The sequence below is a fragment of the Petromyzon marinus genome, chromosome 5, assembly GCF_048934315.1.
Source record: "Petromyzon marinus isolate PM22_M1 ecotype Great Lakes invasive population chromosome 5, UKy_Petmar_22M1.pri1.0, whole genome shotgun sequence".
NCBI lineage: Eukaryota > Metazoa > Chordata > Hyperoartia > Petromyzontiformes > Petromyzontidae > Petromyzon > Petromyzon marinus.
This window is the reverse complement of record NC_133671.1, coordinates 3,411,745-3,437,104: the sequence shown is the minus strand read 5'-3', so window position 1 is coordinate 3,437,104 and position 25,360 is coordinate 3,411,745. Positions and strand designations below refer to the sequence as shown.

The 25,360-nt window shown below is 49.1% G+C and overlaps 1 protein-coding gene across 3 annotated transcripts in view; it reads left to right on the top strand.

Annotated features, from left to right (window-relative positions):
- The window catches only part of LOC116938948 (voltage-dependent N-type calcium channel subunit alpha-1B-like), a 217,121-nt gene that overhangs the window by 53,615 nt on the left and 138,146 nt on the right, over nt 1-25,360 (top strand). For all 3 annotated transcript variants that reach the window (XM_076061005.1, XM_076061006.1, XM_076061007.1), the window contains exons 3-7: nt 4,492-4,714; nt 7,605-7,710; nt 9,170-9,309; nt 15,118-15,209; nt 24,826-24,978. In XM_076061005.1, coding sequence (XP_075917120.1) covers nt 4,492-4,714; nt 7,605-7,710; nt 9,170-9,309; nt 15,118-15,209; nt 24,826-24,978 — 714 coding nt within the window. The remainder of the gene's footprint in view (nt 1-4,491; nt 4,715-7,604; nt 7,711-9,169; nt 9,310-15,117; nt 15,210-24,825; nt 24,979-25,360) is intronic.

Genomic DNA, 25,360 nt, shown 5'->3' with positions numbered 1-25,360 from the left:
ATCCACACGACCATGGGGAGATATACAGCAGACGTCAGGGTCTGGATCGAAACCCACGGGCCTCCTGCATACCAGGCGAGGGAGTCAACATCTCCTAGCCACGCCAACGGGAGCAACAACTTTGGCAGTGCTGCTTGTTGCTGGCCCACTCAACGCAGCAGCGGCCTGCTGTGGCGGTACCTGCCGTGGCTGCGACTCCAGCCAGGGCCACGGCGCCCGGCGGGTGCCTCAGGGTTCCCTCCGGTGCCGTTTCACTTCGTTACCATAACGACATCGATCCACGGTCGCTGTGGGGTAAATTTAGATCCGTTACTGGAGATTTATATAAAAAAAAAACCTGCCGCTTCACTTGAAGGAAGCCGACCAATGGGCCTGGGGGAGCGACCGCCGCCCTCGTGGGTCAGAAACCCCCCCACCTCCCTCCCCTGACCCCCCCCCCCCAGGCCACCTCCAGTGGCCAGCCGAGTGCGGCCGCTCCCGCCACACACTCTGACGTGGCGCCGCAGTGGCTAAGATATGTAAACTACCTCGCCTGGTATGCAGGAGGTCGTGGGTTCGATGCCGACCCTGACGCCTGTTGCTGTATATTTGGAGTTTGCGCGTCTCTCTCTCTCTCATCATCACCACGGTGGCTATGAGATGTAAACTACCTCGCCTGGTACGCAGGAGGTCGTGGGTTCGATGCCGACCCTGACGCCTGCTGCTGTATATTTGGAGTTTGCGGTGTGTCTCTCTCTCATCATCATCACGGTGGCTAGGAGATGTAAACTCCCTCGCCTGGTATACAGGAAGTCATGGGTTCGATCCCGACCCTGACAATGCCTGCTGCTGTATATTTGAAGTTTGCGGCGTGTCTCTCTCTCTCTCTCTCCGTGGTCACGTGGATTTTTCTTCGCGGCCCTCGGGTTGTTGCCCCTCAACATTGAGAATCGACGTCGCCACGCGTTTACAGTATTTGGCTGCTGTGAATTTCCACACGATGATGATAAGCCACTTCGTTGAGGTATCGTTTGTGGTAGCCAGGTCGTTTGTGAAAAAAAGCTATACGTATGCATGCATGTTGAACTTCTTTTGCACCGTACATAGCCAACCGTGGTAATCGGAGGTGCGGGAGAAGGACAATAAGCTAAACACAAAAAAGCGGCCCTTAAAAAATGAGTTGTCAAAAAAACAACGATGTGCGGCACAATGTCTGACGTGTCGCTCCACACAATCGGAGCTTCTTCAGGGAACTAATGGAGCGGCTCGGGGGGAAGAGATATCATTTGGAAAACAATTTGACAATGTGAGGGGGAGGTTTAGCCGAAGAATGCTCCAGCAGGAGGAAGTAGGTTGAGCGAAAGGGCCAGAGGCAGAAATAAAAGGAAATTGCTGCGCAATGAGCTGGGCTAAGGCAGCTGTGAAATGAAGAGGAAAACTCAAGATCCGGTTGGATGAAGGAAATATGAGCCTGGGACCTGCCATTAGACGGAGTGGTGAAGAGGGGGAGAGCAACTTAAGAGATCGCTGCACACGTCGCTTTTCTACTGTGGCAGAAGGAAAACAATTCCCAATCTACTGCGCGTAATCCAGTAGTTTACCTGCCACCTTGGGGTGATTTATCCTCGTTTAAGGGTGATTTGAGAGCAGAGATATTGACCAGGCTAATTCCATCAATGAGCCATTGGCTATGGAAGCGCTGTCCCGTGAATAATGTCTAGGCTCCGTATGTTTCACGAGGGCCCATTTGTGTTGCTCGCCTTGGTACAATGTGAGTGCAGCGGGCCACAATTTCAGGGGATGAGGTCAAAAGGGCAGCAGTCACTCCCATCATTGACAGTTTTTCAAATGCAACAATAGTTTAAGGGTCAACGTGAAGATTGTTCGTAAAACAAAAACTCTGTTCCCAGGTTTGTCGCTCGACATAAAACAAAAATGAGGTATATTTTACACAACCCAACGGCCACACGGCCTTCTGGGAATGCATCTCATCAGCATAATTTGTTCAAGTGCAAGCAAGCTCTGCCAATCAACATCAGGCAACTCACCAGCATTGCTTCAAGCAAGGTTTACTCTGCTGATGAGTAGCTCATTGTCAAAACTGGTCCAGATGTTGCCAGAATTAAACTGATGCTGCTGATAAGATGCCATCCTAGAAGAAGGCTGTGTTGCAAATATCCTTGCTGGCTAACGTGCATCACGGCTTAATTGAAACAACTTGTTGGTTCAGTCCGTAGTAGTCCCTCCAGGGTTGATAAAATGATTCACCCCCCCTTTGGAGAAAGTCAACAATGGTTGTTCTATGGACAAGCTTGACCCTGACATAGGATTGTGGAATTTAAGACGAGCCACCAATGGAGATGAGGACTACTGAAGGTTAAATCAGGGACCCAGGCAGCCTCACTCACGTGTGACTCGTCGGTATTTATTACTGCACTCATTAATATTTAATTATAATTGTATTGTTAATATTATGACGCTTGTTTACCCAGGAAAGCCTCGCTGAGTCTCAAGACTCTTTCTCAGGAGGATTTTGCCAGGTTTTTGCAGTTGCTTGGGCAATGCTGCTGCTGCTGTGCGTAATCCAAATTGAGTTATTTTCAGGATTTTTTTCAGCATTGGGTTGTTTGGCCAAGACCAGTTACATTGCTTGGTTTAGTCTATGGGGGTAAAACCGTACAACTCGGAAGAAACCCTTGCAGGACAAGGGAAGAACATGCAAAAGCTCAACACAGAGACAGCCTCGAATTGGGATTTAAAATTAAGGTCTTGCTTGCTGTGCGGCACTCATGTTACCACTTCACCACCCTGCCACTCCATCGGTCCCAACAAACGTTTTGCGCCGTGGTGGCGGGATGTTAACTACCTCGCCTGGTGTACAGGAGGTCGTGGATTTGATCCTTTCCTGCACGCTTGATGTATATTTAGAGTTTGCATGTCTCTCTCTCTCTCCGTGGTCGCATGGATTTTTCTCCGGGTCCCGCCGGTTTTTCCCTCCAAATTTAGAATCAACATCATGCATTTGGAGTATTTGGCTGCTATACATTTCCACGCGATAATGATGAGCCATTCTCTTTGGTTCTATTCGGTAAAGTCACGTAGGTTAAAAAATAAAACAACAAAAATCACGACGTTTCGGCCACAACACAAGTGGCCTTCATCAGGTGAAGGGATCAGGCTGTCTCGAGGACAGCGCTGGAGTGAAACACAGCCACGCTCAGACCGCGACCTTTAAGCTGTGTGCGAGGAAACAAGGTGCCTTGACAAAGGAATTAGCATAAAAAATTGCATTTGATTGGCCGACTTAGCATGGAGGTGGTGTACGTGCGGGTGCACTTGCCGTTTGGCGCGGGGGGGGAGGGGGAGTTTACCTATTGATGGTGTGAAAAGGGAATTTTTAAGAGCTGCGAAAGTTTGGGGTACCACTACTTGAAAAATATACTGTACCATTGAAAATTAGTTTAATGTTTGGTTCGATTTAGAACATCTTTCCAATGGTTGATTAATTTGAAACCATCTTCTCGGTTGAAATTGTGTCTGTGTTTGTAGATCTGAATTGCCTCGTGAACAAATCTCTGATAAAAACCCGTGGGTTTGCAAAGAACCTTGGTATCGGAGAAAATTATATCGTGATCACCCACAGCGTTGTAACAGTGATCAGCTACGGCAGAATAATTCGTTTTGCCATGTTTCAAATCTGATTTGTGCTCGCGAATTCGGTCAGAGACATGTCACTTTGTCTCCCCGATATAGCAATCACCGCAGGTACAACTCAATTTGTAAACCCCGGGGTACTGGAACCAAACATTAAACTAATTTTCAATGGTACAGTATATTTTTCAAGTAGTGGTACCCGAAACTTTCGCATCTCTTAAAAATTCCCTTTTCACACCATCAATAGGTAAACTCCCCCTCCCCCCCGCGCTAAACGGCAAGTGCACCCGCACGTACACCACCTCTATGCTAAGTCGGCCAATCAAATGCAAATTTTTATGCTAATTCCTTTGTCAAGGCACCTTGTTTCCTCGCACACAGCTTAAAGGTCGCGGTCTGAGCGTGGCTGTGTTTCACTCCAGCGCTCTCCTCGAGACAGCCTGATCCCTTCACCAGATGAAGGCCGCTTGTGTTGTGTCCGAAACGTCGTGATTTTTGTTGTTTTATTTTTTTACCTACGTGACTTTACCGAATAGAACCAAAGAGTATGGATCCTTGCAGTCACGAAAGCTTTAAATCTAGAAATGATGAGCCACTTCGTTGGGCAATCATTTGTGATAGCCAGGTCTCGTCTGAAAAAGAGCTACATATAGCTCAGTGGGGCCTTACGTGGTAAAATAAAAACATTGTTTGATTAAAAAAAAACATTAATAGTTTTAGTAGTTTAGTTGTTTGCATGGACAGGCCACGAGGCCTGCGATGGGCCCCGTTCGCGAGTGAGGGGGTAACTGGCGCGCGTGACGATGCTGCTGCTGCCATTGCTGCTGCCGCCATCGCTGCTGCTGCATGTGTTTACAGCGGGCCCTCATGGCGGGGCGGGCCCTCATGGTGGCGTGGGCCCCCATGGCGGGCCGGGCCCCCAGCGCGTGTACAAGCAGACGATGGCCCAGCGGGCACGCACCATGGCGCTCTACAACCCGACACCCGTGCGGCAGAACTGCCTCACGCAAAACCGCTCGCTCTTCCTCTTCGGGGAGGACAACGCGGTGCGGAAACACGCACGCCGCCTCACCGAGTGGCCATATCCTCCTCGCCCCGGGGGGGAAGCGGTGGGGCGGGGGTGGTGGGAGGGGCGGAGCAGTGGTGGGGAGGGTAGCTGGTAGTGTAATGTAGCACTCAGAGACGCTGTCTTCTTAAGTTATCTCTATATATATACAAGGCAAAGTTGTGATTATGTGTGTGTCTGTTCAAAATGTTTAGCGTACTTCCCGACATGCAACAAACTTGAAATTTGCCATGTGGGTACTTTACAGACTGTACACCATGCAAAAATTATAAAAATACACTTTCTTTTTAGGGGGGGGGGAGCTCAATAATGCAGATATATTTTTTGCACGGCAAGTGAGCTGTGACGTCAAATCTGTCACGTGACCCTCGCATGTGGAAGCGTAACGCATTGTAGTGTAGTGGTTAGCGCGCTGTTTGTGTGTGTCTGTGTGTGTCTGTGTGTGTGTCTGTGTGTGTGTTTGTCTGTGTGTCTGTCTGTGTGTCTATGTGTGGGTCTCTGTGTGTGTGGAAGTGTAACACATTGTAGTGTAGTGGTTAGCGCGCTGTCTGTGTGTGTGTCTGTGTGTGTGTGTCTGTCTGTGTGTCTGTCTGTGTGTCTATGTGTGCGTCTGTGTGGAAGCGTAACGCATTGTAGTGTAGCGGTTAGCGCGCCGCGCTACGAACCCGGCGACCCGAGTTCGATTCCCGCTCACAGCCACCACCGGTGATGATTATTTGAACCGGTCCTGGACCTCCCCTAGGTCGACTCAGCCTCAAACGAGTAACTGTTGTGGTGTGAACATCGCCACTGGGGAGACAAAGGTGGCCGGGTGTGGTGAATCCAAGTCCCGGGCGAAACCGGGTAGTACAGCCAGTATATTATAAAACAGTGCACCAGATTTGATGACATTTAACAGATGGACACAGGTTGACTATATTACACTGGACGACTAAGTAGCGGCTACACGACGTTCCCTACACAGCTGGCTTACTATATAGGAGCCGTCGATGTAGCAGCTACGGCGTAGATATATAACTTCCCTCGCTAGCCTTCCCAGACGATGAGGACGATCCACAGTGATAACAGCGACGACGATCCCGACTCCCCCACGGCAGCCTCGAGCCCCGCTTTGCGCTGCCTTTTATGTCCCCTCGGCTCTGCCAAGCCCCTTTTCCCGAACTCTCCTGTCGGAGATTTCCTTTGCCTCGCTATAACACCTCGGGGGTTCCATTTCCACCCCCGCGCTGACTCCTCACCCAGTTACACTGTACCTCACTTGACCCTGCCTGTCCTCATCGTTGCAATCAATATGTACGGCCACTAGGCCCCGTACTGTCCTTACATCAGAAAAAAACAGCTAAAGAGATGTAACAACACACGAGGGTTTTGCACCTCGGTGGCGAGGTGGTTGTCTGCGTGCGGTGCGAAAGAGGCTGAACGTACTCGCGCACGCGCACACAAAGGCGTGGCGAATCGCATGGCCTTACGCAGACCACCAGCTTATGAGACCTGGGAAAATGTGGCCAGCCAACATGTGGCAGTGAACCAAACGCAACTGTAGGCCAGCTTCGTGCTTATTAGGACTCGTCAGCGCAGCATGGTTATCAATGTTCACTGCTGCATCCTGGAACCTCGTACATGGAGCGCGCTGGTACCCTCACACTTCGGGGATTCACTGCTGCCTGTTGAGTAGGCCGCAGTCTACAACGTTGTGGGTCGGTGGTCTAAAATGACACAATGGTCAAACATGCAGTCCTTCTAAGCTGGCGGTCTGGATAAGACTGAGAGAATTGGCACAAGCACAATGTTGCGTGTTTTTAAAATCTAGCCGTGTTCCATCCTGTGCTAATCTTTCTGTCGTGATGATGGGTTTGCTCATCATTTAAGAGAGCCTGAAGCAGAATCGGCACTAAACCTCGTGAAATATACTTAGTGTGTGTGTATTTCGCACCGTACGTAGCCGACCGTGCTCATACCCGTCGGGGTGAGAAGCGCGCACGCTCCCGGGACGACCCTTATCCACCGCGCGCTTCTCGGCGGGTCACATGATGCGTCGGAGCTGGCAATCCTGACATTCTTCCCAGTGACCACCAGGCCCACCAAGTGCCCCCCCCCCTCCTACGAGGACTTTTACAACGATCAAGAAGACGGTCCAGCGGTGAGGCTTCCCTTGAGAGTGCGGCTCCGTGACCCCGCGACGGCTCTGTGACCTCGCGACGGCTCCGTGACCCCGCGACGGCTCCGTGACCCCGCGACGGCTCCGTGACCTCGCGACGGCTCTGTGACCCCGCGACGGCTCCGTGACCTCGCGACGGCTCCGTGACCCCGCGACGGCTCCGTGACCTCGCGACGGCTCCGTGACCCCGCGACAGCTCTGTGACCCCACGACGGCTCCGTTGCCCGTTTGGTTACTCTCCAACACACCGGTGTGCTGTACTGGTAATGTTCTGGTTCCGTGACAACCTTACTAATTGGCTGTGTTGGGTGGTGGCGGACTTGACGACACATTTATATTTACGCGATCTAACCCCAAAAATATCTTATTATGGATAATATTGGTCCCGAAAGCCAACGACACGTTGAATAGTTTTACCATTTTACTGGAATGCGATTTATTTTTGCAGGAAAGCCTTACCATATTTCAAAACGTTGGGCCACACGTGCATCACTCGCGTTTGCGTGTGCGAAGAACTTGGCTACCCTGAGAAAACCCACGAGTACAATTCGATACTGCTGAGTGGTCCCCGCGGAACGGCTAGGAATCCGTTTGCCGCACTCTGTGTTCTCTATGTAACACCGTCGTGTGTACGCACCGCACGCTCGCTCGCTCGCTCGCTCGCGCACGCGGATGTGTTTGTGGATATACGGTAATCGCATGTGTTTAGCACTCGATAGTGTGCTCTTCCTTAACCAATGTGCGCACTCCCTTTGAGTACATGATCCTGGCCACGATCATCGCCAACTGCATCGTCCTGGCGCTGGAACAGCACCTCCCGAACGATGACAAGACACCTCTCTCTTTGCGCCTGGTACGTATAGCGACACAGATCGCAGGCAGGGCGCGCAGCACGCTGATCCTCCCGACGCCGAGCCTGGGTGCAACCACGACACCGTCATCTCCACCACGCCCCCCACAATCACCTGGGCACACGCAGCATCCCCTCCCCCGTGTAGCCTTTAACAGACTGTCGGGGCAAAGTGCCGTTCGCGAGCAGCACTTACGAAGGCCGGATATGGCACACGAAGGGATTGGTGGCCTGCACCACGGCCAGAAGCCTATGCCTCCCCAAATGCTGATGTTTACACACAGTACCAGGTGGTCAATTAAAGCTGAGTAGACTTAGAGGCGGTCCAGGATCAGTTTCCATATTCGTCACCGATGAGTGGGAATCGAGCCCAGGTCACACAGGACGCTAACCACTACACTGCCGCTCCCTACCCGGGCGCACACACATATACAGCACACACAGCACACACAGCACACACACACACACACCGCACAGCACCACCTCCATGATCCCCACAATCGTCTGGGGAAAAAAGATTCCCCCATGTAGCCTTTCACAGAGTGTCGTGGGGCGTGTGCTGTTAGCGAGCAGAAATTTTACGAAGGCCGGCACGGCACACGAGGGAGTGGGTGGCCAGCACCACGCCCGCCAGCCTCTTTCTCCCCAGTGCTGCTTTTTAGACACGACACCAGATAAACGCGTAAGGCTGAGTCGATCTAGGTGAGGCCCAGGACCGGTTAAAAATTTTCACCACTTAATGGTCGTGAGCAGGAATCGAAATTGGGTCGCTGGGTTCGTAAGACGGTGCGCTAACCGCGGCGCCACCGCTCTCCGCACGTAAGCACATGCACTCTCCCATGCACACGCACGCTCAAGCACATACGCGTGCAGGAGGCGTGTGTGTGTGAACACGCACCTGCAGCCAGATGCATGTAGAACTTTGCAAGCATATTCTTGTCAATGCGTATGTACGTTCCTGGTAGGGGAGTGGTGGGGCAGTGTTGTGCGCACTGCGCTTTGAACCCAAATCCAGCCACGGCTGACATTAATAGCAAGCGACACTTGAACAGGCCGAGCAAATCAACCCCCCCCCCCCCCCCGGCATAATCCGCACTGACCAGTGTAGTGAAGTATGGTTAAACAATGGCCACTACCGCCTCGGCCTGGAAGGCCTTCATCCAGCAGTGGATTAACAAAGACGCTGTAAATGATAATTATTTCGCACATTGATCCACGCGACAGCTTTCACCGGCGCATTAATGAAAGGGTAGCCCTCGCCACAACAGCATAATTACATTTATATTTATAGAAGTCATAATTAGAGTCGAAACGTGCACATTTGCTTTCGGATTTGTGTAGTAATATTTATGCTTTGCTGCTTCATACCATGTCATCATTCCAGGCCAGTGTTAGTGGTTCTTCTGACCACCGTGATTGTAGCACCGTCTTGTCTGTGCTGTACGTCTGTTGCCGGGTGCAGGAGGAGACAGAGCCATATTTTATTGCCATCTTCTGTCTGGAGACGGCGATTAAGATCCTGGCCTTAGGATTCGTGTTCCACAAAGGGTCTTACTTGCACAGTGGCTGGAACATCATGGACTTTGTGGTGGTGCTGACAGGGTGAGTATTTGTGCAGCGTGCGGATGAACGGGCATTGCTCTGCCAGCGTGCGAACGTTGCCTGTGCTGCCCACTGCTGCTGCCGCCACCATGGGGCAGGATAAACGCCGGTGCAGCGCCATGAGAAAACTCGCCACCGAGGCCCCAGGTTCTCTCCAAACGAGCACCGCAGCACGAAGGCTGCTGAGGAGCTGCACGCGCCGGCCACACGGGCTTCCCTCTGCCGAAGGTGGCTCCGAGAAGGCGGCAGGCTGTCGTCCGGTAGCCTCGCGACAAACCCAAGTTTAATTGCCCGATGTATGGAAGCAACTTAGCGGCAGGGTGGCGCAGCGGCAACGCTTGCGCCTCGCAGCATGAAGGAGCTGAGTTGGATTCCCGCGACTTGGGTGCCTTTCTGTGGTGGGGTATGTGTGCTCTCTCCCCCTTTTCTGTGTGGATTTCCTCGGGCTTCTCCAGTTTCCTCCCATAGCCCAGACACATGGTACGGTAACCGGTATTGGCTAAAATATCCGAGTGCTCAAAGATTTATATACCTGCAAATTACTTAGTTGGGATCACACATAACAGCAACATCACCCCCGACTGTGAAAAATTTGGCAGGACCTGCCCGAGAGAGTCTTGAGACTCGGTTAGGCTTTACTGGGTTAACATGCAGGATAATAATAATATTAATAATCGTTGTCCTTAGAGATTCTCCAGAAACAGAAGGCCACTGACAGGGAACGCTGACTGAAGGCGTTCGGTCTCACATCTGGAGTCGCTAGACACTGCCTGGACCATCTGCAGATTAAAGGAATTGATGGTGTGTCAACGACCCGGCCGTTATCGTCTCAAAATGCTTCCGTGGGTACAGTGAGGTGTTTTCCTTCAGACAAAAACAACAACAACAAACAACCCTTGAGACTTATCTTGAACAGCGCAAGAAATGTCAAGAGAGGGCTAATCAATTGGAGACACCCATTGGGGAGCGACACAAATTGGAAAACAGCAGAATATTACGAACGTTAAGGTAATGAAGTGTGGGCAGTAATCAAAATAATGAAATATAGACGTGCAGGAGATCAGGTTGGATTGCTTTGGGACAGATGAACCCCATAATGAAAAGTAAGATTCCACTTTACCAGAAGGAGAATGATTTTTTAATCAGCGTGTACCACCTGCTGTGAGGCGTGGTTCAGTAGACGTGGTTATTAGCACCAAAAATATCTTGAAAGATTAAAAAAGTAATGAAAATATACGCAAGAGAAGAGTGGAGAGAGACAGATGCAAGCCTGGAAATGACGACGAGAGACCGGAAATTAGAACACAAGGATTGAGAACACACACAGGGTTTAATGACATTGTTTAAACTGTCGAGAAAAGTCAAGTGAGGCTTGGGCAGCACGCGTCCCTCGGAGGGGACGACGTTCCAACGGTCAAGGATAGTGACGACGGAGTGGTAGCCAAGGGATGGAATGCGTCCGATAGAGGACGCCCACTGGGGAGATGGAGCGACGGAATCAGCTTGTATGCCGGTGCGCGGTTGATTGTTGCATTGTAGGAGCGTGAAAAATTGTGGTGGTTTTGTGAAACCTTTCATTCAGCAGTGGATAGGCCATGGATCATGATGACGTCCTTCATGGATACCCAGTTTCCTGTGTATATCTGTATATATTTTTTTAATTGAACATACATTTTGCAAAGCCAACAACAACAACTGCCATTCGCCACTAAGTGGCGTTGACATCAACACGGCGCCTGTGCCAGACCACGTAAACGTTAGGGCCACGTGAAGTATCGAACACCCGCTGGCATGAGGTCATGGGACAGACCCAGGTGCCGTGGATTGACGTGAGACGACCGGCAGATGCACCAGCTGTGTCGCATTGCCACGGCGTGTGATGATGTGACATTGCAAAACCATTGTCACATCGTCACATGCGGCCGTGTATTTTGCAAAACCACGCTATTGCCGAGTCGACGTCCCGGTTTCCGGATTCTGCCGTCGCTTCGACATCGCTGAGCCACAAACGCCGACCGTAGAGTTACCGTGAAATAAACGCCGCTGTGTCCACCGCGCACGACCACGCGCACGCCGACATGCCAAGAAAGTCCACACAGCGTGACTCGCGTGCACCCGCGCTGAATCGCGGTCGTTGTTTTTCAATGGCTTCTCACACGGGAGACGACGGGGAGGAGGTCCGTCCGTCCGTCCGATCGTCGTCGTCGTCGGGTGGTTTGGGTTTAAACCCCCGGCCGTACGAACGAGGCTCCGTCCTCCGTGCGGGCCCGAAGTGGCGACTGAAGCTCTTTCGGGGCCACCAGCTGTGCACGTGAATGAATCATCGTGACGGTTTCACCGCGGGCGCAATCGACTTGCGAAGACGTTCCCCCCGAGGGGCTGCTGTTTTGAATGAGCACAATTGCGCGGTGCTTGCAAAGCTACCCGTCGCGTTTTGCCACGGAGATAGATTGTGCGAACGGCGTGCGACTCTATAACACATTGCCTCTCCGCCAGCTGTGACGGCAAAAGAGGAATTAATGATTACGCACAGCACAGCCGTTTCTAGCAGAAGGAGGCGCATTGTCTGTTGATGTGCTTATTTATATTCCCGACAAATCCACGCTCATGATCACATTGTGTGAAGTATTTATGTCACTTTGCGTCGATCTAGGATCCATATTTAACAGAGGGCCCTTGTCTCTGTATATATGGCAGACACCGAACCTCGAAACTGGTCCAGAGTTTTCTGTGTGTTGAACCAGTGATGTTGAAAAAATACACTCCCAGAAGGCCACGCGGAAAACATCGTAGGTTTAATTTTTTACAATTATTTTTTATGTGGAGAGACAAATATTAGGGTTTTGCTTTTACTAATATGTAAGCACATACAAATAAAGTTTTAAAGACCAAAATTGCAGTTTGTGGTCAGTCTGGTTTTAAATGGCCAGTATTCAAACTGCAATTTTAAACCTTTGTTGGTAACGTATTATAACGCTATGCATGATAACCTCCTGATTGTAATGTCTATAAAGCTAGCAATCCACCTCAATTGCAATGTCAGTGTTGACAGCTGTTGACACAAAGGATGGTCATTTAATGACAGGCAATCGTTTAAACAAAACTAATATTTATTTTATTTTACTTGGTAAGGCCCCACTGAGCTCTATAGCTCTTTTTCAGAAGCGACCTGGCCACAAATGTCAAGTGGAAATGCGTCGCAGCCGAATAATCTTAAACGCCTGATGTTGATTCCAAATGTGGAGGGCAAAACCGGAGGATCCGGAGAAAAAGTCCACGTGACCACGGGAAGAGAGAGAGAGACACAAACTCCAAATATACACAGCAGGCGTCAGGGTCGGGATCGAACCCACGACCTCTTGTAAACCAGGCGAGGGAGTTTCTTTCAGTGATTCAGCAATAAACATGCGTCTCATGCAGTCCTGTGGCGAGATTGGACCTTGTCATAGGAATGATGAATTCCCACCGGTGTCTTAGAGCTGGTCACACACGTATATTATATGAACCACCATGCTGTGCTTTGCAGTGTACGGTGATGTTCAACTCACTTGAGCACATTCTTGGCCTTGGAATCGGTACCCAACCTCGTAAACACTGGTCGGGTCGTCACCAACCCCAGGTTTTTAACCCTGACAGTCCAGTAATTGCCATCTTAGTTCAGGTGGCAGGAAGTCCGGTACCGGTATTGTGTTGCACTTCACGACAGTAAACTGCAGTTTTAATAGACTTGAGCTGACTGAGAAATATGTCTGTGGAGAAGGTGGTGGCCCCAAAACCCTTGCCAGGGCAAAAACCGCTGAAGGGCGAAGCAGTGTGACGTGGACACTCTACCGCCCTGCAATGCCCCATTCCAGCCCCAGGGCTCTGTGCAATGACACGGGCGGGTGCACATGAGTAATGCTGTGTAGATTGTCTTGGTGTGTCAGCGTGAGCATGCGTGGTGGATACAGCGCTGTTTGTTTCACGGTAACTTTGCGGTCGGCGTTTGTGGCTCAGTGGTCGTACTATGGTTAGCTCGCCGCGCTGTGAACCTGGCGGCCCAAGTTCGATTCCTGCTCATGGCCACCAACACCAGTGACGATTATCTGAGCCGGTTGTGGGCCTCCCCTAGGTCGCCTCAGCCTCAAATGAGTACCTGGTGCGGTGTATAAACATCACCACTGGGGAGACAAAGGCGGCCAGGCATGGCGCTGGCTAGCCATCTCCTAGTGTGCCGTACCGGCCTTCATAGGTGCTCACTAAGAGCACTTGTCTGTTAAGGCTACACGGGGGATCTGTCTTTATACTGTAATGTAAACAAGTTGGCGGTTCAATTCTTCTTATTATTATTACTACGCGTGTTTACCCAGTACCCAGGGAAGTCTTGCTGGTCTCTTCTCTCAGGAAGGGGTCCTGCCAAGTTGTCGCACTAGGGGGTTGACGCTGCTGCTGCATGTGTGATCCCACTTGAGTGATTTTGCTGGTATTTTCTCAACACTGGGATGTTTTGGCCGATACCACATTGGGTGTTTGTTTAGCTGTGGGGGGGGGGGGGGTGGTGAACCGGAGGACCCTGGAGGAAACCCATGCAGAACAGGGGGAGGGGCATACAAACTCCAAACGAAAAGGCACCCGAGTCGGGGATTGAACCCGGGGTTACTTCGTGCTGTGAAGCACAAATATGAACCACTCTGCCACCATGGTGCAATTTTCAATGTTATTTTATTTTTTGAGAACTCGAGAGATAGTTTAACACGTAGAAGGCCTTCGCAATCAATTTTGGCCATAATATAAGTTGTGTGGGTTCGATCGCGTAAATATCAATGCGTCGTTAAACCCGCCACCACCCGATGCAGCCAATTATTACGGTTTGTCTGTCAGTAGGGGGCAATGATGGCTGCTGTGTGTGTCCACATTGAATCATTTGCCGAGTTATTTACGAATTTGGACGCTGGCACACAACAGCCTCCTCCTGCGAACCACGTCAGGGGATCTTTCTCCGTCCACTGTGAAGCAGTCTGCGCGTCGCAGTATCATGGTCTACACACACTGCAGTAATAACCAGGGTGGCTGCTGGATTCCAACCAAGAATCTCTGCAACGATCGGCGAATGCGTTACCGCTAGGCTGCATCACCGCTAAATACACCGTGACGTTTCCTACAGTACAATGTTTCCTACTATACTCTATGATGTTTCCTACGCTACAATGTTCACTATACTACAATGTTTCCTACACTACGATGTTTCTACAATGTTTCTGTAGAGATGGGCTGCTGCAGGGCGAATATGTCTCATAATTGCACTTCTGCACTTCAAACAGTGATGTTACTCCTGAGAATTAATCATCCTTCTGTGCATGTTCATTTCAATTAAGTAGCATAAGCAGAATCAAGCAACTATATTATGTTACTTTTGAAATACATATGTAGCGTAATGTTGTGTTACTTAAAACATATTGAATAATCAAATATGAGAGACCGTTTGCTTTCCCAAAGTAACTCTCCCTTCACCGGATTTCACACCAGAAACCATGTGTCTCCCCATGTGGCTGTGTGCGCGTATGTACGTGTGGAGCAGTGTCAGAGTGGTTAGTGCCCTGCACTATGAACCTGGTTGGCCTGAGTTCGGTTCCCGTTCACAGGCAACATTGGTGACGAATATCAGAACTGTTCCTAAGTCCTCTCTTAGGTCGACTCAGCCTCAAACGAATACCCGGTGCGGTGTGTAAACACCGTGCCAGCCAGAATTAGTGGTCGCGAACAGCACTTGCCCCAAAAGTCTTAAAGTTTTTACAGGAGATCTTTGTCTTTGTGTGTGTGTGTGTGCAGTATGTTGGCGATGATGGGCACAGACTTTGACCTGCGAACTCTGCGCGCAGTGCGTGTACTGAGACCATTGAAACTTGTATCAGGAATTCCCAGTGAGTACCCGTCACACGAAAATGCTACACTAAGTCTCTCCACACCACCTTACACGACCACACTGCACCACCTTACACCACCACACTACACCACCTTACACGACACCACCATATACCACACCACCACACTGCACCACCTGACACCACCTTACACCACCCCACCAAACTACTTTACACCACCCCACCTCACCAACTCACTACACCACCTTAGACCACACCACCACACTATACCACATTACACCACCCCACCACACTACTTTACACCACCCTAACTCACCACCTCACTACACCACTTTATACCACCACACTCCTCAACTTTACACCAAACCACCACACAGCACCACACCACCACACTATAACACACTACACCACCCCACCATACTACACATTACACCACACCACCACACTATTCGACATTTAACCACTCCACCTCATCACCTCACTACACCACCTTATACCACACCACCATACTACACCACTTTATATTTCTCCACCACCTTACATCACTCCTCACCATCACGCCTCACAGTGCCACCCTACAGCATTCCACGTGACCACCCCACGATGCCACTCTGGACAATTCGGAGCCCACATTCTTCTTTCACCTCTCCGTTGTCTACAGATGCTCGTTTTTTTCCCTAAGTATTCTGTATTTTTTTAGTCTGTCCATGCACACGGTAAACTTGCATGTCCTCAGACATTAACTGTGGCCAAGTGCACAGTGTTTCTGGCCTCTGGCTGTGAAATCTTCCGCTGCACTGTGGAGCCCAATTCTGGGCTTCGCACGTGCTGAGTCTGACCAAGGTGTTACGCAATCTGGGTCTGGCTTCCAGAAGTGCGGAGCAGGAAATTTGAAAACTGCAAGCAATATTAACAGCGTATTCAGATAGGGCACTATGAACGAGAACATGTAACCCCAGAGACACAGCGCATATTAATAGTGTACGGTGACTATCCTGTTGTCTCTTGCTGAGAAGGTAGAAAACACAGCAGATAGAAAACACATGTTTCATCCAGAGATGATTGCACTTTGTACCAAACTGGAGATAGTACAATGGAATGGCTATGTTGCATTATTCTCTACCACTATATACACAAATCTGGCTGTCGCCTGATGAGGCTGGTTGTTATAATTATAGGTGAAATGTCACGGTACTCGAATTGTAAATGTTGTCGTGGGTATACTCTCCAACACAGCCTGTTTGCTGAACTAGTCACTAAATGGCACGTTTTGTTTACGTGACAAACCTTTCTTATTGGCTCCGTCGGGTGGTGGCGGGTTTAATGACGCATTTATATTTACGCGATTTAACCCAAAAGAAAAACCTCTTCTGGACTATACACACAGTTGCCCAAAAGTCAGCACACGTGTTTTTTTCCCTTTATTTGAACACTGGCGTTAAAACATTGCAATTGTTTATTCTTTACGTTATCATTTGATCTATTATAATTTTCACATTTTTTTCTACTCTTTTGCCACGAATCCACCGTTTACAAACCTTGACTGAGACCTCCGTGAATGAATGGAGATGAAACAGTTGATGAGTGTTCAACGATTACACCTGTAATCGTGGGTTCGATCCTAACTCTTGACGCCTGCTGTATATTTTGAGTTTGCATGTCTCTCTCTCTCTCCCCGTGGTCGCATTGAATTTTTCTCCGGGTCTTCCGTTTTTTCCCTCCACATTTAGAATTGACATCACGCATTTAGAGTATTTGGCTGCTATAAATGTCCCCATGATAAGCCACTTAGTTGAGCTATCATTTGTGGCCAGGTCGCTTATGAAAACAATCTACATCGTTCAGTGGGCCCACCCTGTATACCGCTTAACATCTATACAAAGTATGTATGCATATTCCTTTGAAACAATTACAATATGTACAACTTATGCAATCTGACCTAAACTAAAAATCAAATATTAAAGGAACCCTTTGATTTCATAGGATCCTGTAGAATGATTTTCTAGAATGTGACCCCCATTCCATCCAGTATAAGGCCGAAGCCTATGCCGCCTGAACAAATACTACACGATTGTGTGACCACATTATACCATTGCAGTACTGTACGTATTTTGTATATGTAGGTTGACTCAGCCTCAAATTAGTACCTGGTGCAGTGTGTGATAAACATCGCCACTGGGGAGACAAAGGCGGCCGGGCGTGGTGCTGGCCACCCACCCCCTCGTGTACCGTTACCGGCCTTCATAGGTGCTGCTCGCTAACAGCACTTGCCCCTACAGCCTGTTAAGGCTACACAGTGGGGGTTCTTTGTTTTGTATGTGTACATACAGTATACGTGGTAATAATAATGTACATTTGTTTCTAAGGCGTCTTCTACTAATGTCTCCAGGCACCTTGTAAGATTAAGGTTAAGCCAAGAGAGAAGGAGCGCTACATAGAACAAAAATCGAATTAAGAAAATGTGTTTTTTTTAGATGCAACTTAAATTATGCACATTGTTGAACGAATTGTCAACGGGTAGGGAATTCCACATGATAATTCTACTATCACGGCGCTGGATATTCACCGCATGTGTAAACAAGCCAGCGCTAAAGATTTCTATCTGAGAGGTCACAGAGGTGGCTTGGACATTATTTATATCCAGTGAAACCTCAGTCATCCTCTCAACTCCTTCGTAAACATAGTCCATTAAAATGTTTCGTTTCATCTCCTGGCTAACGTTTACACGCCGAGGCTGCAAGGCTTCTCCCCGTTTTGGTTGGGACTTGGTGATATTTTATTTCCACGCAGTGAGCCAGATCCCTGGGTTTACGCAGGGCACGATAAAGGTTCTTGTAGGCACTTCTGTTTCGTAGACCTTCAGTGATAACTTCCTACATTTGCTACCGCTGTTGTCCCATGTTGCTTCTACTGACACTGCCGCTCCGCTTGTTTCACGCGGTACTTCGTCCAGCAGCTGGACAGATGCCGTTACTGATACGTCAATTATTTAGTCTGTGCCTTCTTTCGATGGGAGCCCGCTGTGTGCTGCAGATAAAGCAGATTTAATTTGAAACACCGTGCCGATCCTTGTGCTCTATAAATATATTCATTCGAGAAGATATCGCGGTTAAATGTTTTATCATACAAACGAAAAACGTGGTCACCTTCTTGTAGGCCCTTTTAAGTTTTCCTAGGCCACAGTCACAGTGCCTACTGTGGCCTCTTGGATGATGCGAGCCTGAGTTTACGTTGACGGCTTCACTCTGGCCCTCAATGCACCATCGGCGTTGTTTCTAGCGCCCTTCACCGCACCGCGCGATGTTTGCGGAGAGGAACCGCCCCCCACACACCTGCGGGCAGCAGCAGCAACGTTGGATATTAAAACACGATCTCTACTGCAGATTAGACCCTGAAAGTTAGTTTGCGATGCGGTAAGGTTTGTATTAATATAGCACTTAATTTAAATGTACAGTAAAACCTTGGATTGCGAGCATAATTCGTTCCGGAAATGTATTTGTAATCCAAAGCACTCGTGTATCAAATCACTCGTCGTGTATCAGTTGTGATCACGTGACGCTCGGCGAGACAAAGAGTTGTACACGTTCGCTGCTCGTATTGCAAGACCCTCGCTCGTTTATCAAATTGATGTTTATTTAACATTTATGCTCGTCTTGCAAAACACTCGCAGACCAAGTTACTCGCAATCCAAGGGTTTTTACTGTATTGTATAGCGTTATTACATTTCAAAACTATCCACATCCGGGGGAATGGAGAAGTTTATTTTGTAGTGAATCAACGACTGTCAAAGGCGGGGGAGGAAATTAAAGTCTTAGATCTTGAACTTGAACAGGGGCACGGGCGGCTGAGGGAAGGGAGTTCCAGAATGAGGGCAGCAGTGAAGAAAGAGCGACGTCAACTGAGTAAAAGGTTAAACTGTAAAACTACGAGAAACTTTATTTTATTTTACCAGGTAAGGCACACTGAGGAGTCAAGGCAGTCATAATTTGGATCGTATGGAATTGAGGAGGCTTAAGATGTAAGAGCAGATCCAGGAAGGAAGTGTGCTGGAGATACCCACATGGTGGTTATAGGAGGATAGACTGTAAATGTTGTGGATTTGCTCTCCAAGACACTGGTGTGCTTTACTAGTAACGAATTGGCACGTTCTGTTTACGTGACTAACCTTACTAGTTGGCTGTGTCGGGTGGTGGCGGTTTAACGACACATTGATATTTATGCGATCTAACCCAAACAACGTGTATTATGGAGGATACACTGGTCTATGGTGACACAAGCAGAGAAGGCAGTCATTTTACCACATGTAGGAGGCTGGTTCATTACAGGGCTCTTGGTGAAAATGAGGTGGCAGTCGGGGGTTGTGAAGACACGGAGTGAATGGAGTTTGGAGAGATAGAAGGAGATTTTCCTTAACAGGACCTTTCCAGGGAGAGGGAGGTTTGGTTTGGGGAATACATTTCATAAATGAATGCTGCTGGAATATTTTGCTGACGGAACTGAATGTTTGTTTCATTTTTAGCAAGCGATGCCGAGACTAGCGAACACGCATTCACGATCGTACAGTTTTCCCACAGCCGTCTCTCGGTCCTGCAGCTAATGACCGTGTCTGCCCGAGGGGATGTGGTCAACCGTGGGCCCGAGGAAGTGAACGATCTCATTGTCATTTTACGGGGCGCGATCACTCAAGACGGTGGTTTCGGGCTCCGTGGTTTTCACGTTGCAAACTCGCGGGGAAGGTTACCAAAGGAGGCACGTTTGGACTGCATTACGTTGATGAAAATAACATTAACGTAATGCATTTTAGATACACATCAAATCTCAAGGATGACCAGCGAGACTCACGGCTGACCACAGTGTCGAGTGTCTCACGGCCGTGCGATGGATTGGTCTCGTTTGGTTTCGCCGTTTGGCCGCACATCACACATCCAGGCCCTCGGTGGCAGCGCGGTGTCACTGGTAGCAGCAGCAGCAGCTGCCGGTGGTTCATCTCTTCTTCTGTCAGGGTCCGCGCCAGAAGTTCGGTCTTCGCCCAGAGGACTTTCTACGAGCACAAAGCGGGAGACTTTTGGCCACAGTTGACTACGTACGGTGCGAAATAAGCTCAACATACGTACATACAATGATACACGGTAATTATTATTACATTTGCTGTTCACCAAGTGGTGGAAATTAGCCTTTTGCTGCTCCACAACCTCGGCCCTTAACCCTCCATTTCCCTTTTTCTCCAAAAGTCCTCTCGCCCTTTCCTGCGTGACGTTAAACGTTTCTGCGCACCACGGCTTTACTCTGGAGAGCGACTTTACTCTTGAGAGCGACAAATGGTCGCTTCTTAAGAAAGCGGCAGTATGTTTAATTACAATTAGAAAATGTATATTTTCTTACTTATTTGTTTTGTATACTCTTGCAGGGGAGTTAGAGTTTTCCACTGTGCTGTTCTTTAAATGATGCTGGAGATGCCCTTGGGTGTCCCGAGGTCTTTCAGTCGCCGTCTCACGGTATTTTGAGCCCTTTGGAGTTCGCGTGTACGCCTTCAGTATTCGCTCCACGCACATAGCGCAGGGCCAGCTCGAAGGCGTTACGTGTCACAGGTGGACAGAGGAGTCGTCTGCCAGTAGAGAGTGGTGTTGCCGTGTGTCGTTTGCAGGAAAAGTTCACATTTGGCAAACTTTGGCGGTGGTGCCGGCACGCAACGAGCCTAATTTTTGAATAACCTTCTGGGACGTTTAACGTCCACTGTCAAGCAGACGCAATGGTGGCGCCAGGATTTTCAGGTAGTGAGGCAACTCCTCCAGCAATGAAAAATGATAGAGGAGTTGTTAGTAAGTAAGGACTTGTCCCTTGCTTTTTATTCAACGCACGTGTGGCGATGGCGCAGCCATCGATCGAGGGTCGAATTCGAACCGCGTTGTGTGATCGGCATCGCGCTCGCTGAAGGTGAATGCCTTCAGGGAAGTCGTGTACGGTATACGCAACTGCTCACAATTATGAGTCACTTATAACCGCTTTGCCGTTACTTATTGCCAATTATGGACTCAGACTATTGTCCTCTCATCTCGTAGAGTCCCTGGCACGTAATAATATGCTACACAGTTGCAGTGGGGGGGTCGCAAAATGCCGATTTATTATTATTAATAAACCCCAATGATCCGATCGAAATGAGGGATTTCGATCGGATCATTGAGGGGGGGGCACGTGCCACCCCCATACTGGCTCTGCCAGTGAGCAGACGGTGTGTACGCTACGGCGAGCACACACCCAGCAATAACCAACGCGGCCGCTGGATTCCTACCACGGAGCTCTGCGACAAGCAGTGAACGTGTTATCGCTGGGCCGTGCCACCCCCCAACAAAGAGTGGAATACTCAGCACGGTGCAACGTGTGTCTACAGGTAGTCCCCGACTTACGATGGAGATGCGTTACGTCGACCCCATCATAAGTCGAAAATATCGTAAGTCGAAGATGGCCTAAGCCTACCCAGGAGTCTTAAAGAATGGTGATAATTTAGCAAAACAGAGCAATTTACAGTACCGTACTGTATAAACTATATACTGTATGTATTTATTAATTACAATACTGTATTGCACAGTAAAATTTAAAGTAAAAAAACAAGGTAAATTCTTAGCCTACCTATATAAACTGCAATTTCATAGAAATTTTTTTCAGGAAACAATCCTATCTGCTATAAAAAAAAAAACTTTTAACATGCATTGAACGTATGTATCGTATCGTGGTAACCCTAAAATGAAATCGCTAAAGCTACGTATCATACATGCATTGAACGTATTATAACGTATCATATTGTACTGTACTCACCAAGAGTCTGTCCGTCGTTTGCATACTTGAACGATGTTAGGTTGTTGATGGCTACATTAACTTAGTTGTCGGAAGAGGAGGATGGCGATGATAAAGTTACAGTATTGTACCTCGTAACGCTGCTGCGTTTGCCTGCCGCGCGAAATAAGAAATATTGATCAATTTTGTCGTATCGCTATCGCCATCGTAAGATCGAAATATCGTAAGTCGGACCATCGTAAGTCGGGGACTACCTGTATTCTTTGTAGACAGGAGAATGTGATGATGATGATAAGTGCTCGGACATTCTGTTGCTATTGCATGTTTCTCTGCTCAATCTGGTACACGATGTAATCATCTCAGAATGCAACATGAATTTGTTTTATTCAGCCATTTTTTCCTGTTGCCTAATCGGCACCCAAAATAATGGACTTTTATTGATGCTCCTTTACTCAGCAAAGCCTCATAGAGACTCGTGACTTCTTTTCAGGCGGGTCCTGCCAAGTTGTCGCAGGAGTGGAGAAATGTTGCTGAGCAGGATCCCAATTGAGTCATCTGTACGTGTGTATGTTGAACTTGTTTCGCACCGTACGTAGGCAGCCGTGCGAATCGTAGGTGTGGAGGAAGGACAACAAACTAAACACAAAAATTAGTTTTAAAGAAATGAGTTTTAAATCTAGATTTGAAAGTGCATAGCTCCAATGGCTTCCTAATACGGGTAAGGAAGCACGTTCCAGACGGCCGCAGAAGCACATCCGAAAGCGACGCGCGATGCGGTGGACCGTCTTTGTTCGACAGCCAGCCAAAAGCAGCCGCCGCCACTGCTGCTGCTGCGAGGATGAGCGGAGTTTGCGTGATGATGGTTTATGCTCCTTGTCGAGATCAGCGAGGTGTTGTGGTTTTCATTTGTGGCAAAGCGCTGTGTGTGTAATGAGCGCGACCCTTATAAAATGTGGAGGTGGAAAATGAAAAAATGATGACGCCCGACGAGAGGGCATGGAAGGGCTACAACCGTACGTCGCTCCACAGCGAGGCCCTCGGATATTGCCGGATATTTTATTTTACACATGACGGGGGGGGGCGGGAGGCGCGGGATGGATGGCTCCCAGCCACCATTGCGGATATATTTTAATCTTGGTTTGCCCTGATTGATCTTGTTCTATATGGGGTGTTAAAATGTCCACCCGTACAGCGCCTTATGATCTATCGATGAAAGGCGCTGATGTAAAAATTAATAATAATTTTTATCATTGTTGTTCCTGCTGCTGCTGCTGCATTGGAGCCCAGAATTTCTGTTGACGGGTCTCCAAATGAGAGTCATTTGGAGGCGCTCAGAGGTGCGCTCACGGTTTGGGCGAGTGGCGTCTGAGAGCGGAAAGAGACATCGGGGTCGTGTAGGTTTAATGTCATTGTTGAAGTAACTATGAGCCTCCAATGCCCGACAGAGCCAATGAAGCAAAGTTGTCACATGGGCAAATATGCCACGGAGAGAGCTGAGCTTTTGTTAAATATTCTTGCTTTTCAGTTTTACGGTTTTACTGATAAACCAAATTGCGTGGCTTATTTTGCCTGCGCACGATGTGAAAACTTGATCTGATCGGCCCTGTCGGGTGCTGGAGGGTTACGGCGAACAGAATTAGACGTTTTTCGCAACACGGCGATCTAACCCTATTAAGGAAACCAACCGATGGATGGCAATATTGGTCGTAAAAGCACCACGGTTGCCTGGAGACGTCAGGAGTTCAGCGACCGAGCATCAGGGAAATGGTTTGTGCGGTCACAGTAGGGACAGCAAAATGATCGTCTCGTGGCGCGAGTTCACACACGCCGTTGTCGCTCAAGGAGTAATCGTTACTGCGTCCTCGACGTCGGCCGTGCCTATGAATGGCGCTGATTTCAGTTTGAAGAGAACAACTCACCCCAGGTCACAACACTTCTCTCTCTCTCTGCTTCTTCCCTCGCACTGTCCCGCTGTCGAATACCTTCCTGACGCCTTCCTCCCATCACCTCCCTCCCATCCTCTCTCCTTTCCATGGTCTCCCTGCCACTGTCTCTCTCCCGTCATATCTCTCTCTCTCTTGTCTCTCCCTCCCCTCGTCGTCTCCCTCCCCTCCTCACTCCCTCCCATTGTCTCTACAGTCACAAATTCTCATTGCTGCCACATTTCCTCTGGGAGCCACATATTTTTTCGGTGCTCCAAAACGACAAAATGGACACGCGCGTGGCGTTCCATGGAGCTGTTTAGTCTGCATAAGGCTGAGAGCTCTTGTGCATGCAGTGCGGCAAATCTGTGTGTGTGTTGGGTGAGGTTTAGATGCTTGCGATGCAGATAATCGTGGTAAGGTGTGCGGAGGGGGGGGGGGGAGCACCGGGACTGTGTTTCGCGCACTGCATCATGAACGTGTCACGTGAGTTATTAACATCAGTGGCAAGTGACATCAGAACTTGTTCTGTGCCTCTCCTGGGTCCACTTAGCCTTGAATGAGTAGCTGGTGCGGTGTGCAAACATCAGCTTTCGATAAGCAAAGGCGGCCGGCCGTGTGTGGCGTAGCGGTTATTGCGCTGCGCTGCAAACTCGGCGACCCGTGTTCGATTACCGTTCACGCCGAACATCGGTGACGATTATCTGAACCAGTCCTGGGCCTCCCCTAGGTCGACTCTGGTGCAATCGATTGAAATCGACTCAAACGTGGTGCAATGCGTAAACGTCAGCACGAGGAGCACAAAGGTGGGAGGGCGTGATGCTGGCCACCCACCCCTCGTGTGCCGTGCCAGCCTTTAAAGGTGCTACTCGCCAACAGCACTTGGCCGAACAGTCTGTTAACGTCGTACGGGGGATCTTTGTCTTTGTGTACTTGTGCAGGCCTGCAGGTGGTGCTGAAGTCTATTATGAAGGCAATGATCCCATTGCTGCAGATCGGGATGCTCCTGTTCTTTGCCATCCTCATGTTTGCCATCATCGGGCTGGAGTTCTACGTGGGGAAGTTCCACACCACCTGCATGCTCAACAACACAGGTACCACTGTGCCCCGCCCTGCCAAGGTTGCCAGATGTTAACTACTGCGCCTGGTATACAGGAAGGCGTGGGTTCGATCCCGACCTTGACGCCTGCTTCATTGTTCTGTATTTCTTGCCCTGGTCGCGTGGATTTTCCTGCAGGTCCTTCGATTTTTCCCTCCACATTTAGAATCAACATCACGCATTTTAGAGTATTTGGCTGCTATAAATTTCCACATGATAAGCCACTTCGTTGAACTATCATTTGTGGCCAGGTCGCTTCTGAAAAATCGCTACATTGCAGATCAGTGGGCCTTACCTGGTAAAATTTGAGATAGTTTAGTTTATAATTTTTAGTTTTACAGTAAAACCTTGGATTGCGAGTAACTTGGTCTGCGAGT